The following is a 17767-nucleotide window of genomic DNA, read 5'->3' as shown; positions in this document are numbered from 1 at the left end:
GTGGGAAGGTGCACAGTGCACTCAGCACAGGAGAGAAGGGGAGAGGCTTGGTGTCTGTGTGTGAGTGGGAAGGTGCACAGTGCACTCAGCACAGAAAGAGAGAATGAGTTGAGACCAAAAAAAATGCTCATAAAGACAATAAATAATACAAAACTAGATTATTGCAACACAGGCAATAATCTAAACTAAAACACGGCTAAAACATACATTTGAATTAATCGAATGAATTGGATATATCGCCCAGCCCTACACACACTACACATCTACTAGGAGGCACACACTCTAAAACACAAATTCCATGAGACCTGGAGGCAAGCAGAATTGTATCATGCATTTTTTTTTAAAAGTTCACTGCTTTCTGCCCCACAGGTCATGTGTTTTCCAGTCCCGTCAGGGTCATGTTTCTTCCCAGTCCCATCAGGGTCATGTCTCTTCCAGTCCCGTCAGGGTCATGTCTCTTCCAGTCCCGTCAGGGTCATGTCTCTTCCAGTCCCGTCAGGGTCATATCTCTTCCAGTCCCGTCAGGGTCATGTCTCTTCCAGTCCCGTCAGGGTCATGTCTCTTCCAGTCCCGTCAGGGTCATGTCTCTTCCAGTCCCGTCAGGGTCATGTCTCTTCCAGTCCCGTCAGGGTCATGTCTCTTCAGTCCCGTCAGGGTCATGTCTCTTCCAGTCCCGTCAGGGTCATGTCTCTTCCAGTCCCGTCAGGGGTCATGTCTCTTCCAGTCCCGTCAGGGTCATGTCTCTTCCAGTCTTGTCAGGGTCATGTCTCTTCCAGTCCCGTCAGGGTCATGTCTCTTCCAGTCCCGTCAGGGTCATGTCTCTTCCAGTCCCGTCAGGGTCATGTCTCTTCCAGTCCCGTCAGGGTCATGTCTCTTCCAGTCCCGTCAGGGTCATGTCTCTTCCAGTCCCGTCAGGGTCATGTCTCTTCCAGTCCCGTCAGGGTCATGTCTCTTCAGTCCCGTCAGGGTCATGTCTCTTCCAGTCCCGTCAGGGTCATGTCTCTTCCAGTCCCGTCAGGGTCATGTCTCTTCCAGTCCCGTCAGGGTCATGTCTCTTCAGTCCCGTCAGGGTCATGTCTCTTCAGTCCCGTCAGGGTCATGTCTCTTCCAGTCCCGGCAGGGTCATGTCTCTTCCAGTCCCGTCAGAATGCCAACGCCCTCAGGACCATCACAGTAGCATCAGAAATACATTTAGATTTCACTCATAACATAATGTTAACCTCTGAGTAGCAAGAGGCTGCATCTGAATAGGTTGTTCTGATTTGCAGCATCAGAAGTGTGATGTTTAATGTTATGGATTTCCTCCTCATCCATCAAACCTGCGGACAGTCAGATACTGTAGCATCACTCATCAGCATACATTGAAAAGGACATCTGTCAATGCACTGGGACACACATGCACACACACACGTAAATACACACACACACACATAAAAAATGCAGACACACACACACATCCCTCTCCCTGCTGAGTCACCATAGTGTTTGGTCCTGCCTGCAGTCTGTTGCCCAGTGCCACTGAAGAGTGGCTTCCCCTGCTGTGAGTGCCAGGCCTAGTGCCCCTCTCTTCCCTGCTATGGCTTACTAACTAGAGGGATGTGTGAGAGTGTCGTGCCAGCAACAACATTACTGTACCAAGATCCCTTATTATTCTCGCTTGCATGTCTCTTTGAGCCTGTCTCTCCTTCTCCTCTTCTCTTTACTTCCTGACGCCATTTACCTTTCTGACATCTCTCCCCATCTCTGCCTCTCTCTCTCTCTCTCTCTCTCTCTCTCTCTCTCTCTCTCTCTCTCTCTCTGCTCTCTCTCCCCATCTCTGCCTCTCTCTCTCTCGCTCTCTCTCTCTATCTCTCTCTCTCCATCTCTGCCTCTCTCTCTCTCTCTCTCTCTCTCCCCCATCTCTGCCTCTCTCTCTCTCCCCCATCTCTGCCTCTCTCTCTCTCCCCCATCTCTGCCTCTCTCTCTCTCTTTCTCTCTCTCTCTCTCTCTCTCTCTCTCTTTCTCTCTTTCTCCCCATATCTCTCTCTCTCTCTCTCTCTCTCTCTCTCTCTCTCTCTCTCTCTCTCTCTCTCTCTCTCTCTCTCTCTCTCTCTCTCTCTCTCTCTCTCTCTCTCTCTCTCTCTCTCCCATCTCTGCCCCTCTCTCTCGCTCTCTGTCTCACTCTGGACTAATGGTTGGCTGGCAGTTCATTGAGAGTGTTTACTTTAGCCCTCCTCCCGTCTCCCTCCTCCTCCTCCTCCTCCTCCCCTGCTCCTCCTCCTCCCTCCTCCTCCTCCTCCTTCTGTCTCCCTCCTCCTCTTCCTCCCGTCTCCCCCCTCCTCCTCCCGTCTCCCTCCTCCTCTTATTTTTTTTAGAAAGAGTCAAGAATATGTTTTGTAGAATTCTACAAAGTCCTAGAAAAAAACATAAGCCTATAGCCTATTTTTGTTTCCCTTACAATAAAAACATTAGTGTAATCCATTTGATCAACTTTATTTGTAGATTCGATTAGTAATAGCGTTATACTAATCCATAAAGTCCAGTTACAGCTTCTTTTTTACGAAGTAGAAACTAAAAAGATAATAATAATATAACCAGCCAGGTGCACAGGTGAAATTATTTGCCTTATTACTAAACAAAAGCACCAGTGCATGAATAATTGTAAAGGATGAATTGCATTAATAAATATTTGTGGAAATATATTCATGACAAGATATAAAAACAGTAATTTGTTGATTGTATCGGACACTGTATTGTTCCCTTATACGCGTACCGTTAGACATGAATCAATCTTGTCTTCTCTTTATGCTTCGGGTCCACAGTCAGCACACAGCTTCAGGGCTTTGTGGGAGCAAGCCCCAACAACAAATCGGTTGCACTGCACACAGTTTTCATGGGCCTTGTTTCGTGTGTACCTGCCGCAGGTGTCACATCATCTCTCTGAAGCAGTTGCGTGTCATGGTCTCTCAGAAAAGGTCCGCCTCATACCTATCAGACCAAAATGACTCCACATCCAAGCTCTTTCCACTGTATGCCCTGCGGACGTACAAGAGTGCAACAAATGCTTTGAGTTCATCCATAGACATGTCCCACGTACTGTTTCCTTTTCTGTGCACATGAGCAACAGTACAATCTCTGATGTGCTGCAACATCTTCATGTCACATAAACTCATCACTCTTTTCTACCCAAACCATGCCATCCCTCCCAGACTCCTGTCTCAACGTGGCAGTTGGGATCACCGTCTCAGTTGGCTCTGTTCTGGTTTTTCGGCAGCGAGGCTCAGGCATCGGAGGCGGAGGCTCGAAGTCAACATCATAATCAGATGAAGACTCTTCATCAGCAGCTGTCGATTTCAAGCTCAATATCCGATCCTCCATCCGACTCCAACTCGTCTTAATTCTGCAGCATTTGGAATGCTGTCAGTGCGTCCATTCGTTTGGTTCAGCTTGCCATTGTGAACGACATATATTGTATGTTGACTCTCAGAGGGGAAATTACTGTATATACCAGCCTTTCATAATAAAATAATTAGACCACCCACAACGCCCACAATTCTTCATCATCATTACACTATTGTTCTAAATTCAATCATCCTCTTTACCCTCATCATTCAGATCAATCAAATTCAATCACCCTCTTCACCCTCCTCATCATTCAGTTCATTGAAGTCACATGCACCATTATCAGTTTCTTTCTGGTTTCTGTCGCTCATTCATCCATTGAGGACAGAATAGCATAGACTCTGAAAGGAGGATTTGATAAAGCGATGCTACTTTCCCTGCATCTGTCAATTACAAGATGCACCCATCTCTTCATTTACAATTTGACAACTGATAGGCCTAATATTGTCACTCATCAGATTATTGTCAATTTAATCTTGTCTATAAGATAACTCTTATTATGTTAAATTCGTTTCAGTATAGTTTAGGTGTAGTTTTGATGGGCCAGCTGACTGACATCGTTTGTTTCCCGCTCATCAACTTGGATAGAGTCATGGATATGTTTTGCATTATTCTAAAGGCCTACTGCAACACATATCATGTTTTTGTTTCCCTTACAATACATTTGATTAGTAATACAGTTATAGTAAATAAAACAGTCACAATACATACATTATTTTCTTTCTAAATTAAATCAACCTCTTCACCCTCATCATTCAGTTAGGCCTAATTTAAATTAGATTGTGAAGTAACTTACACAATTATCGCCCATTACGTCGATTTGTCCTTCATTCAGTGGGCTGGCATCGTTTGCTTCACTGGATAGAATCAAGGATATGTTTTGAATTATTCTAAAGGCCTACTGCAACATGTAGCATGTTTCCCTTACAATACATTTGATTAGTAATAGAGTTATAGTAAATAAAACAGTCCCATAACAGCTTCTTTTTCACAAAGTAAAGCCTAAAAGAGAATGGTATCAACCTGCAAGGCATGTTGTCAAATTATTTGCTGCTGATAAATAGGCATAACACAAAGTCATCATTACATTATTTTCTTTCTAAATTAAATCAACCTCTTCACCCTCTTTATCATTCATTTAGGCCTAATTTAAATTAAATTGTGAAGTAAGGTGCACAATTATCCCCCATTTATCCATTTGTCATTCATTCAGTGAGGATAGAGAGACGCATTAGCGCCTGGCTGGGTACCAATGTCCTACAGAACATTGTCTTCATGGATTAAGTTGGGAATAGGTGTAAACAACACGGGGGAAAATGCTCAATACTTTTCTGTTTGTGATTTCAAAATTCGGACAAATGCGCAGTGTAAAACACAAACATTTAAGACAAGTCAGGGAAGGAGCAGAACATCTTTATTTGGAGCATATTTTTTATTTATTTACTCAATCAAAAGACAGTGGCTGTTGGCCTTATGGCGGTTCTAGTGTTAAGGGGAGTAACTAGTTCTCTAAATGTGTATAGTCGCTATTAGTGAGCTACTACTCTAGCCTCCACCATCCCAATGGGGCAAACACACGTTCAGCAAAAAAGGTTTGGAGCCCTGTGCTGGTTGTAATTGGTCACTGAGGAGCTGGTTGTGCATTCACTGTGGCTATATGTCCTCATTAACCCAATTAACTGAAAAGGATGGCATCTAAACACTGCTTGTTTTCAAATGTTTTGCTGCCTTCTCTTGCTTGGTAGTTGTTGAAAAGAATGGGAAGGGGAGACAATGTGAGGGAGGAATATGAGGAGAAGTAAGGAGAGAAGCCCACACAGTGAGGTGACAGTTAGATGGTGAAGACAGCTCAATAAGACAGAGTGAGGTGACAATTAGATGGTGAAGGCAGGTCAATAAGACAGAGTGAGGTGACAGATAGATAGTGAAGGCAGGTCAATAAGACAGAGTGAGGTGACAATTAGATGGTGAAGGCAGGTCAATAAGACAGAGTGAGGTGACAGATAGATAGTGAAGGCAGGTCAATAAGACAGAGTGACGTGACAGTTAGATAGTGAAGGCAGGTCAATAAGACAGAGTGAGGTGACAGATGGTGAAGGCAGGTCAATAAGACAGAGTGAGGTGACAGTTACTGTAGATGCTGAAGGCAGGTCAATAAGACAAAGTGAGGTGATAGTTATATAATGAAGGCAGGTCAATAAGAGAGAGTGAGGTGACAGTTAGATGCTGAAGACAGGTCAATAAGACAGAGTGAGGTGACAGTTAGCTGTAATGCTTGGAGAGAGAGAGAGAGAGAGAGAGAGAGAGAGAGAGAGAGAGAGAGAGAGAGAGAGAGAGAGAGAGAGAGAGAGAGAGAGAGAGAGAGAGAGAGAGAGAGAGAGAGAGAGAGAGAGAGAGAGAGAGAGAGAGAGAGAGAGAGAGAGAGAGAGAGAGAAAATGTGGGCTATTTGAGAGAACCTCCTTCACCTCCCTCACAGCTGATTGCCCGTTGCTACGCTGTGTGTGTCTCATATAGGACAGGAAGCCAGCGGCAGCAGCTGTAGTGTGGAGCTGTCTCTGAGTCTGGATGTTAGCACTGTCTCTCTCCTCCTTGGGACGAAGCCTGACTGTAGGTACATACATACACACACACACACACACACACGCTCATGGTCACCGTTTTATTTGCTACTGTATTATATTGGAGGTTATTCACACACTTGTGGCTGATGTTGTGCTGTTCTAGTCAGTGTGCTGTTCTAGTATGCTGTTCTAGTGTGCTGTTCTAGTCAGTGTGATGTTCTAGTGTGCTGTTCTGGTCAGTGTGAAGTTCCAATGTGCTGTTCTGGTCAGTGTGATGTTCTAGTGTGCTGTTCTAGTCAGTGTGCTGTTCCAGTCAGTGTGCTGTTCTAGTCAGTGTGCTGTTCTAGTGTGCTGTTCTAGTCAGTGTGCTGTTCTAGTGTGCTGTTCTAATGTGCTGTTCTAGTCAGTGTGTGGGAAGCTGTTGGTTTTAAGTGGGCATGGTCTCTATTTTGAATAGTGGATTGTAAAGAGGCCGGGACAATACCAGTATCGCGATAATCGTTAGTGTCATGGCAAGGAAACAAAATACGAAGCAGATTTAAGTTCTTTCGGAAAACAGCCCTAATGTTGGAAACAAACATCATTATGTTATTATCCAGAGTCTCATTTATTTATTTTGCAAGCTATAGCACACAATATTTTACATACAGCAGGTTTTTGAAGGACCAAAGAGTTTGGTCTGCTTTGTGTTTTCAATTTTTCCATGGAAAAAATATTGCGATACTGGTATCGTCATAGCCCTAGATTGTAACACAGTGGATTTCAGAGGTGTTAAAGGAATTAAAATGTCCTGGATCAGCTAAATATTTCTTGAAGTACAGAGAGTAGCAGAGAACATAGGACTGTGTGGGTTTGTATATTTTCAGAAGCAGTAGTATCTACCTTGTTTTTGTCACGCTTTCAACGCTCAGTGTAAAAATACTATTTTGGAATTTCACTGTAAAACCGTTCTCCATTAGCAGATAGGTGCTGGTGTATGTGTGTGTGTGTTGTGTGTCTGTGTGTGCACCTGTGTGTGTGTTAATGATTGATGTAGGCTGATCGGCGAGTCGTAACCAGTTTCCAATCATGTGGAACTTGAGGAGGGTGCTGAGGCTCGCGTGACAGGGGAGTGGAGATGGAGAGATGACTAGGGAGGGGGAGAGATGGGAGTGAATTGGGAGAGATGTGGTAGGGAGGGGGAGAGATGGGAGTGAAGTGGGAGAGAGGTGGTAGGGAGGGGGAGAGATGGGAGTGAAGTGGGAGAGAGAGGTGGTAGGGAGGGGGAGAGATGGGAGTGAAGTGGGAAAGAGGTGGTAGGGAGGGGGAGAGATGGGAGTGAAGTGGGAGAGAGGTGGTAGGGAGGGGGAGAGATGGGAGTGAAGTGGGAGAGAGGTGGTAGGGAGGGGGAGAGATGGGAGTGGAGAAGGAGAGAGGTGGTAGGGAGGGGGAGAAGGGAGTGGAGAGGGAGAGAGGGGAGGGGAGTGGAGAGGGAGAGAGGGAGAGGGAGGGAGAGAGAGGGAGAGAGAGAGGGAGAGATGAATGTTGAATATTAGAGATGATAGATGGGGACAGAGAACAGACAGACATACCTCTCCTCCATCTCTGACAGCCATGGTTAGATAGAACTTGACAGCGGCTCAGTGGAACGGAAGGGTGGGATGGAGGGAGAACATTCCCAGCATCTGGACAGGCAGGCTGGGAGAGAGAGGTGCGGGGGGGGCATTAAGGCTAACTCCAGCCCCAGCTTCACCACCCAGGTTCTGAGATGTACTATACAGTACGTGATCAGAATGAGAGGGATACAGAGCTTGTTAGACTGGAGGAGAGGAGATAGCATGAGGTGGGTATGTAGGAGGCTGGGGGCTATGGATAGATATCAAAGGGCTATAGATAGATATCAGACTGTTTCCATGGGTTGACAGGTGTACTCATTAGAGCTCATGGAAACCCACCTGATCCATAATGAAGGAACATCAGGGAGATCCATGCTTTGTGAGAGTAATGTAATGTATCTCTGCGTCTCAGTTTTGGTGTGGAAACTTCACCACCTTCTCTGACCGTATATACAGTATACAGTAGAAACATAGGATATGTGATGCTGTACGATCAGCTACTGCAGCTGTCTTGTGGGTTTTTCAATTCTGTGTATCTGTGTATTTTTCATTACAGAAAATTGAGTGATTTTAACATTGATTCTTACGGGTCACTATCTGTTTTACCATTGAAAACCCATTGGTCAATAATGTGGGCCTGTATGTATCAAGTAGAGCCATTCAATAGAGAATGTCGGGGTGAGATAAAACGCCAGAAGGCTTCATCACTCAGTCTAACAACGAAACAATACGTAAAGAGTTTGTCAAATGAACATGCCCCTCTTAAACTCCAGAGTGTGGAGTATTATGGAGTATTATTATGGAGTAGTGTAGAGTATTATGGAGTAGTATGGAGAATTATGGAGTATCATGGCTTTTATTTTGGGGTGAAGACCTCAGAGGAGGATGTAAAGTAGGACACCCGTGGCTTCTCTCTATGCAAATGTGGATTGTTGTGGCAGCTAGGAGATGGATGATGCCTGCTTATTAATTCATGTGATGTGCTGTGTTGACAGTGGCAGCTCCCCCAGCTTTCACTCCCTCATAGTGAGTTTGGTAATCACAACTAATTTCACATTCTAATTCAGTCCTTCGTTTGTGCAGACGGGCCTCGTGGGTTTTTTAGGTGGGCTGCTCCGTTTGTTTTCTGTAGAGAACTGATTCTCTGACTCTGTCTCTCTCTCCTTCTCTCTCTGTCTCATTCTCTCTCCTTTTCTCTCTCTCCTTTTCTCTCTCCTTCCCTCTCTTTCTCTCTCTCTCTGTCACTCTATCCTTCTCTCTCTTTCTATTTCTCTCTGTCTCACTCTGTGAAGCAGAAGCTTGGCACAGACTACAGCGTCATGTAGATAGCTGTCTCTCCCTCGCTAGAGTGGTGCCCTCCTCTCCTAGTGCCTCACACCTGGTAATGCCAGGCAGTGATAGGGTGGTCAGACATCCTGGCATCTCCCCAGCATGGCACAGAGACACAGGGATAAGTCCTCACGAGTCGTTACCTCGCAGTGTCATGATTAATGAACATAAATGATGATGACAGCAACCATCGTCATAATAAATTATAGTACTTCAGGCCGTGACAACTGCTGATGTAATTGGCTTTATGAAATAAACTTGATAGATTCAATTTGATCATGTTTTGTGGGGTTGTTGGAAGATTAGAGGTGTGGTGGTTGTGGTGGGGAAGCTCTAAGCATGGAGGGATGGTTCCTTCCTGCTGGGAAGTTGCTGAGCCGGCTCTGTACTGTTCTGTACTGTATTATACTGGGCTGTGGAGCGTGGGACAGTAGTCTGAGGTTAGGCACACTGCCTGCATTGCCAGCAGCTCCTGACTCTCTCAGGCGACCTCTCTACTCCTCCCAGAGCTAAGCCTAGTGGTGACGGACAGACGGGAACACAGACACTGCTCTGTCACTCTGTACTCTCTCTCTGTCTCTCTCTCTCTCTCTCTCTCTCTCTCTCTGTCTGTCTCTCTCTGTCTCTGTCTCTGTCTCTGTCTCTGTCTCTGTCTCTGTCTCTGTCTCTGTCTCTCTCTCTCTCTCTCTCTCTCTGTCTCTGTCTCTCTCTCTCTCTCTCTGTCTCTGTCTCTCTCTCTCTCTCTCTCTCTCTCTCTCTCTCTCTCTCTCTCTCTCTCTCTCTGTCTGTCTCTTTCTCTGTCTCTGTCTGTCTCTTTCTCTGTCTCTGTCTCTGTCTGTCTCTGTCTCTGTCTCTGTCTCTCTCTGTGTCTCTCTCTCTCTCTCTGTCTCTGTCTCTATCTCTCTGTCTATGTGTGTCTCTGTGTGTCTGTGTGTGTTTTCACTCTCTCTGTGTCACCACTCTCTTTTTGACTCGCTCTGCAGATTTTCTTCCAGTGGGCAATTCCACAGTAACAGTAACAGATGATTTTTCACTTAAAATGTATGCCAAACAAAAACCATTGATTTCAAAGTTTAACAAACCATACAACTCTATGTATAATGACTACTTTTAACAATTTACACAGAACATTTTACAAAAACACTGGAAGAACTGTGCAGAAATTTGGTAAGATAATTTCTCCACGTTTTCGAAAAACTCTGTTAAATATCTGCTCCGAATTAAGATTTAACGCTGTCTGCAGAAAGAATGGGGTGTCAGCTATGACATGACACATTGACTTTGAAAAAATCTATTTTGGTTATTGAACTACAGTAAGTGAAGTGGATTTACACCCGGTAACGAAGTTACAGTAGAGGAATTACATAATGGGTCCCTAATCTGTATTACACAGACAAAGGCAAAGGGTGACTATTCTGAAGTATCTCAAATATAAAATACATTTTGATTTGTTTAACTCTTTTTTTGGTTACTACATTATTCCATATGTGTTATTTCATAGTTTTGATGTCTTCACTATTATTCTACAATGTAGAAAATAGTAAAAATAAAGAAAAACCCTTGAATGAGTAGGTTTGTCCAAACTTTTGACTGGGACTGTATATATGCCTTTATTTCTCTAATATATAGTCTCTTAAGTTTAATTTGACACCCAATTTGAAATACTTCTATGGACTTCACATGTTGGTGCGCATGGGTCCTTTTACATGAAAATGACACAGTGTCATTCATCCCTCTCTGTCTCCACACTCTCCCTTCAATCTCTCTCACTTTTGCTCTCTTCACTCTCACAATTTTTTATGTTGTTGGTCTGTCTCTATCTCACCCCCCCTCTCCTCGCTCAGCAACATTACCTCCCCGGCCATTATTTATGCAGAGGAGACGTTGTGTGGATGTCTGGTGGATGTCAGGTGGATGTCCGGTGCAGGCAGCAGAGAGAGAAGCAGCTGTAGTGAAAACCAAGGCTGTGTCAGACTGACTGAGGGAATGAATGCTCTGTCTCTAGCTGAGTGATTTCAATCAGCCTAGCCAGTTCAACCCGACCTTCTCTTTTTAGTCTCTCAGAAAGTCAGCAGTTTGCATTGTGAGTGCCCTGAGTAATAGTGTGGACCATTTTGCAGAGGAATCAGCACTCCCGGTAATACTACACAATTATTAAACACCAAGAACAAATGTCAGCCGTTTCAAATAAAGGTACACTGTAGCATCTAATAAAGACTTGTGTGAAGTGCTTTACTGTAATTGAACCAGCTACACTACAAAAGTATGTGGACACCTGCTCGTCGAACATCTCATTCCAAAATCATGGGCATTAATATGGTCCCCCCTTTGCTGCTATAACAGCCTCCACTCTTCTGGGAAGGCTTTCCACTAGATATTGGAACATTGCTGCGGGGACTTGCTTCCATTCAGCCACAAGAGCATTAGTGAGGTCGGGCACTGATGTTGGGCGATTAGGCCTGGCTCGCAGTTGGCGTTCCAATTCATCCCAAAGGTGTTCGATGGGGTTGAGGTCAGGGCTCTATGCAGGCCAGTCAAGTTCTTCCACACCGATCTCGAAAAACCATTTCTGTATGGACCTTGCTTGTGCACGGGCGCATTGTCATGCTGAAACAGGAAAGGGCATTCCCCAAATTGTTACCACAAAGTTGAAAGCACAGTATCGTCTAGAATGTCATTGTATGCTGTAGCATGAAGATTTCCCTTCACTGGAACTAAGGGGCCTAGCACGAACCATGAAAAACAGCGTCATACCATTATTCCTCCTCAACCAAACTTTACAGTTGACACTATGCATTGGGGCAGCTAGCATTCTCATGGCATCCGCCAAACCCAGATTCTACCATATGGTGAAGCATGATTCATCACTCCAGAGAACACATTTCCACTGCTCCAGAGTCCAATGGCGGCGGGCTTTACACCACTCCAGCCGACGCTTGGCATTGCGCATGGTGATCTTAGGCTTGTGTGCGGCTGCTTGGCCATGGAAACCCATTTCATGAAGCTCCCGACAAACAGTTATTGTGCTGACGTTGCTTCTAGAGGCAGTTTGGAACTCGGTAGTGAGTGTTGCAACCGAAGACAGGCGATTTTTACGCGCAACTCGCTTCAGCACTTGGCGGTCCCATTCTGTGATCTTGTGTGGCCTACCACTTTGTGGCTGAGCCGTTGTTGCTCCTAGACTTTTCCACTTCACAATAACAGCACTTGCAGTTGACCGGGGCAGCTCTAGCAGGGCAGAAATGTGACGAACTGACTTGTTGGAAAGCTGGCATCCTATGACGGTGCCACTTTAAAAGTCACTGAGCACTTCAGTACAGCCCATTCTACTGCCAATATGGAGATTGCATGGCTGTGTGCTCAATTGTATACACCTGTCAGCAACGGGTGTGGCTGAAATAGCCGAACAATAGACCTGAACAAAGAGAGAGACATTACTGTAATGGTAAAGATGTGTATGTTCTTGGAAATACCTCCAGCCTCCTCCTCTCTGGCCTCCTCCTCCCCAGCCTCTCCCAATTCCAGCCTCCTCTTCCCCAGCCTCCCCCAACTCCAGCCTCCTCCTCCCCAGCCTCCCCCAACTCCAGTCTCCTACCCCCATTTTAAAAAGTGTAATAAATCAATTTAATATACACCATCACGATAAATCCATTATTTATTTTAGTCAGGTCTAAAGAAACATGATATGAAGAAAATGTTTTTCAAAAGACAGAATATGAGTTGGCTATGTTATCTGCTCCATGCCATAGGCTGTAGGCTTGTTCATTTAACTGATAAGATATGCTTATAAGTCCCGTGCCATTCTTTTTTAAAATATGATTTTATAGTAAGTAGAATATAATTGAACTTTCCAATTCCGGAGCGAGTGGGCATATGAAGTGGCTATGTTGAGCTTAAACGTGATCATTTGAAACAGGTCCAATATGCTAGATTCAGAGTTATTTGGCAACTTTAGTTGTGAATGATACAAACCTTAGAATGTCTTAGAAATCAAAACATATATGGACTATATGGTGCGACTATAGGCTTTTGATGATTTGAGAAAGTCTCAAAAAAAATGTGTGCTCTGTTCCTTGCCTCAGGCTGCACAGCTGTTCTCTCATCAAGTGATCATATTTTCACCCATCAAACTATTCTCAATTGAATCTTGTCTTTACTAATATGTAACATTGGTTTCGATTTAGAATGGCCCATTATCAAACGGACAGGAACAGGGGCAGGGGAAAAAAAGACATGTAATCTGTATGCACTCGAATAGTGAATGGAGGCCAAGTGTTCCGTTTTGTAGGCTACTTCGGTATTAAAGTGAAGCATGTTCTTAATATGAGCAGCTGAGAAATAAATATAAGAACACTTATTTCACTCCACGCATCAACCACTGTTTGAGCAGCATGCTCTCACTGCCTGACAGGTGATATTCCGCCCAAACTCTTTATGTCATTGGCTCTCCAGCCCTGTTCCTGCAGCTACCCAATGCTTAATTTGGGAAACCTAGTGAAATCTGTTCGGGAATATCGATAGTAACATGTTTTTGCAATGAAACATATTTATTTCACTTAACTGTTGACAGCCTGTCTGCGCGCTCGAGAAATAAATAAAGTAGAGAGAGGAGGAGATGGAAAGGCATGGTGGTGAGATATTCTGTATAGCTAAAGGTAATGTGTCAGCCAAATAATTATGGAAAAAAAATCCCTGTTACTAGGCTATTCAAAATCAAATACAAATTCACTATAGTTGTAGGCTAACTGTAAGCTGCCCTGCACAATCAATGAAACAACAGCATCGCCTAGGGCTATACATTCTTTCCCAGACTTTTTTTGGAGTGTAGCATAAGGTAATCAGTCCATCGAGTATGCATAATAATACAATCCACACTCAAAGGTGATTACTCTAATTTGTTTAATTTTGGAGTATATTCTAGACCAATTATGTACCAAAGACATCTTAAATCAGTTTTGTTGTATGTTTTTCTGCCATGTGTAATATGTGGTAGGCTATGTATTGTATAAAGGCACAATCATAATTTTAATTCCGTTTTTTTTCGGGCTTGGGCTCATAAGCATATGCATAAGCTCTAATACAGTGGGGAAAAAAAGTATTTAGTCAGCCACCAATTGTGCAAATTCTCCCACTTAAAAAGATGAGAGAGGCCTGTAATTTTCATCATAGGTACACGACAACTATGACAGACAAATTGAGAAAAAAAATTCCAGAAAATAACATTGTAGGATTTTTTATGAATTTATTTGCAAATTATGGTGGAAAATAAGTATTTGGTCAATAACAAAAGTTTCTCAATACTTTGTTATATACCCTTTGTTGGCAATGACACAGGTCAAACGTTTTCTGTAAGTCTTCACAAGGTTTTCACACACTGTTGCTGGTATTTTTGCCCATTCCTCCATGCATATCTCCTCTAGAGCAGTGATGTTTTGGGGCTGTCGCTGGGCAACACGGACTTTCAACTCCCTCCAAAGATTTTGTATGGGGTTGAGATCTCGAGACTGGCTAGGCCACTCCAGGACCTTGAAATGCTTCTTACGAAGCCACTCCTTCGTTGCCGGGCGGTGTGTTTAGGATCATTGTCATGCTGAAAGACCCAGCCACATTTCTTCTTCAATGCCCTTGCTGATGGAAGGAGGTTTTCACTCAAAATCTCACGATACATGGCCCCATTCATTCTTTCCCTTTACACAGATCAGTCGTCCTGGTCCCTTTGCAGAAAACAGCCCCAAAGCATGATGTTTCCACCCCCATGCTTCACAGTAGGTATGGTGTTCTTTGGATGCAACTCAGCATTCTTTGTCCTCCAAACACGACGAGTTGAGTTTTTACCAAAAAGTTATATTTTGGTTTCATCTGACCATATGACATTCTCCCAATCCTCTTCTGGATCATCCAAATGCACTCTAGCAAACTTCAGACTGTACTGGCTTACAGCAGGGGGGACACGTCTGGCACTGCAGGATTTGAGTCCCTGGCGGCGTAGTGTGTTACTGATGGTAGGCTTTGTTACTTTGGTCCCAGCTCTCTGCAGGTCATTCACTAGGTCCCCCCGTGTGGCTCTGGGATTTTTGCTCACCGTTCTTGTGATCATTTTGATCCACGGGGTGAGATCTTGCGTGGAGCCCCAGATCGAGGGAGATTATCAGTGGTATTGTATGTCTTCCATTTCCTAATAATTGCTCCCACAGTTGATTTCTTCAAACCAAGCTGCTTACTCTATTGCAGATTCAGTCTTCCCAGCCTGGTGCAGGTCTACAATGTTGTTTCTGGTGTCCTTTGACAGCTCTTTGGTCTTGGCCATAGTGGAGTTTGGAGTGTGACTGTTTGAGGTTGTGGACAGGTGTCTTTTATACTGATAACAGGTTCAAACAGGTGCCATTAATACAGGTAACGAGTGGAGGACAGAGGAGCCTCTTAAAGAAGAAGTTACAGGTCTGTGAGAGCCAGAAATCTTGCTTGTTTGTAGGTGACCAAATACTTATTTTCCACCATAATTTGCAAATAAATTCATAAAAAATCCTACAATGTGATTTTCTGGATTTTTTTTCCTCAATTTGTCTGTCATAGTTGACGTATACCTATGATGAAAATTACAGGCCTCTCTCATCTTTTTAAGTGGGAGAACTTGCACAATTGGTGGCTGACTAAATACTTTTTTTTCCCCACTGTATGTGTATGGGTGTTTTGAATTAATCATCACCTTAGGAAGCGCTGTTCATTTTGTTGTCTTAGGCTTTGAAACAGCATCCACAACAACCATGTTGTACACTGTTCCAAACTGTTGTTGAACTTCTTTCTTTAAATTGATCATCACAGTGAGGTGAGTTTTAAAATAATGATAGGCCTACTATTTTGATGACAAGTGTTTGATGTGATTTTCAATTGCATTTGCATTGATGTCAGAGTGGTTAGAGGGACAATAGAGCCCTGAGTACCAGGCCTTTAGGGCCTGATGGTAGTTAGCAAGTTGTGTACTACCAAAGCATGTCCAGAGTGCATAAAAGGAGATTACCGTGACTCAATGTACCCTTAGACTTTTACTGCGGTCATGACTCATGACTGTCGTTGTGGCGGGAATACGGTCACTGCAACAGCCCTAGAGCAACCTTAATTCTCTCTCTTTATCTCTCTCTGAGTCTACTGAATCACGTTATTAATGTATTCCTGGAACTTGAAGTGTCATCAATTTCACTGGCCATGAAATAGGATGGGGAAAGTGCCACTTCCACAATAAAATGTATTATAATGATGAGATACTTTATTATTGCCACCATGTTATCACTTTTCAAAACAGATGTCATCCAGAAGTTGTCATTATCTCATTCTAATTTCCATTTCAGTCTCTCTCGCTTGCTCTCACAGCGACTTACAGGAGCAATTAGGGTTAAGTGCCTTGCTTAAGGGCACATAGACAGATTTTTCACCTAGTCGGCTCGGGGATTAGAACCAGCGACCTTTCAGTTACTGGCACAATGCTCTTACCCACTAAGCTACCTGCCGCCCATTTGCGACCAAGCTTTAACTTCCTGACTGATGTCTTGAGATGTTGCTTCAATATATCCACATAATTTTCCTTCCTCATGATGCCATCTATTTTGTGAAGTGCACAAGTCCCTCCTGCAGCAAAGCACCCCCACAGCATGATGCTGCCACCCCCGTGCTTCACGCCTTGCTGAGCGGCCTTTCAGGTTATGTCGATATAGGACTCGTTTTACTGTGGATATAGATAATTTTGTACCTGTTTCCTCCAGCATCTTCACAATGGCCTTTGCTGTTGTTCTGGAATTGATTTGCACTTTTCGCACCAAAGTACGTTCATCTCTAGGAGACAGAACGCGTCTCCTTCCTGAGCGGTATGACAGCTGCGTGGTCCCATGGTGTTTATACTTGCATACTATTGTTTGTACAGATGAACGTGGTTCCTTCAGGCATTTGGAAATTGCTCCCAAGGATGAACCAGATTTCTGGAGGTCTACAATTTTTTTTTTTCTTGGCTGATTTCTTTTGATTTTCCCATGATGTCAAGCAAAGAGGCACTGAGTTTGAAGGTAGGCCTTGAAATACATCTACAGGTACACCTCCAATTGACTCAAATTATGTCAATTAGCCTATCATGACTTTGTGTCATGCACAAAGTAGATGTCCTAACTGACTGAAGTGACTGAAGTGTATGTAAACTTCCGACTTCAACTGTACGTTTTCTCAACAACAGGTTATGGTCAATAATATCAAATGCTGCACTGAAATCTAACAGTACAGCTCCCACAATCTTATTATTATCAATTCCTTTCGACCAATCATCAGTCAGTTGAGTGCCCTTCTCTATAAGCATGCTGAAAGTCTGTTGTTAATTTGTTTACGGAGAAATAGCATTGAATTTGGTGAAACACAATTTTTTCCCCACAGTTTGCTAAGAGCTGGCAGCAAGCTGCATGTTTAAGAAGATTACATCTGATTTGACCCCTCGTATGAAGGGATGCTAGACACTAGGGACTTCCAGTGCCATGCAGCACATAGGCTGACCTGAAAGTGTAGCCCTGGAGATTTAATGAAGCTGTTTGTTGCTATGCTGTTTTGGGTAACACTTCACAGTGTTGTTGGTACGGTCTAGTTATAACTCATGTCTTAACCTACTTTTGTACAGTGTGAGTAATTGGAATACTTGTGAAACTCTCACTAGAATAATTATACAGTAATAAGTTGCTACTGGTCCTATATGGCTCAATTGGTAGAGCATGGCACTTGCAACGCCAGCGTCGTGGGTTCAATTCCTGCTGGGGTCACCCATATGAAAATTTTTGCATGCATTACTGTAAGTTGCTTTGGATAAAAGCCTCAGCTAAATGAAATATACAGTATATAACCCTGTAAAGTTAGGATGGGTACAATGCAGA

General features: G+C 43.8%; 1 protein-coding gene across 1 annotated transcript in view; it reads left to right on the top strand.

The window, feature by feature from the left end:
- The first annotated feature begins 477 nt into the window (after positions 1-477).
- The window catches only part of LOC121584273 (multiple C2 and transmembrane domain-containing protein 1-like), a 195742-nt gene continuing 178452 nt past the window's right edge, over positions 478-17767 (top strand). Inside the window, exon 1 of the mRNA XM_045225950.1 lies at positions 478-1173. Within this exon, the coding sequence (XP_045081885.1) occupies positions 478-1173 (696 nt within the window). The remainder of the gene's footprint in view (positions 1174-17767) is intronic.

This window comes from Coregonus clupeaformis, chromosome 16 (assembly GCF_020615455.1).
Source record: "Coregonus clupeaformis isolate EN_2021a chromosome 16, ASM2061545v1, whole genome shotgun sequence".
Lineage (NCBI taxonomy): Eukaryota > Metazoa > Chordata > Actinopteri > Salmoniformes > Salmonidae > Coregonus > Coregonus clupeaformis.
This window is presented reverse-complemented; position numbering and strand designations above follow the sequence as displayed.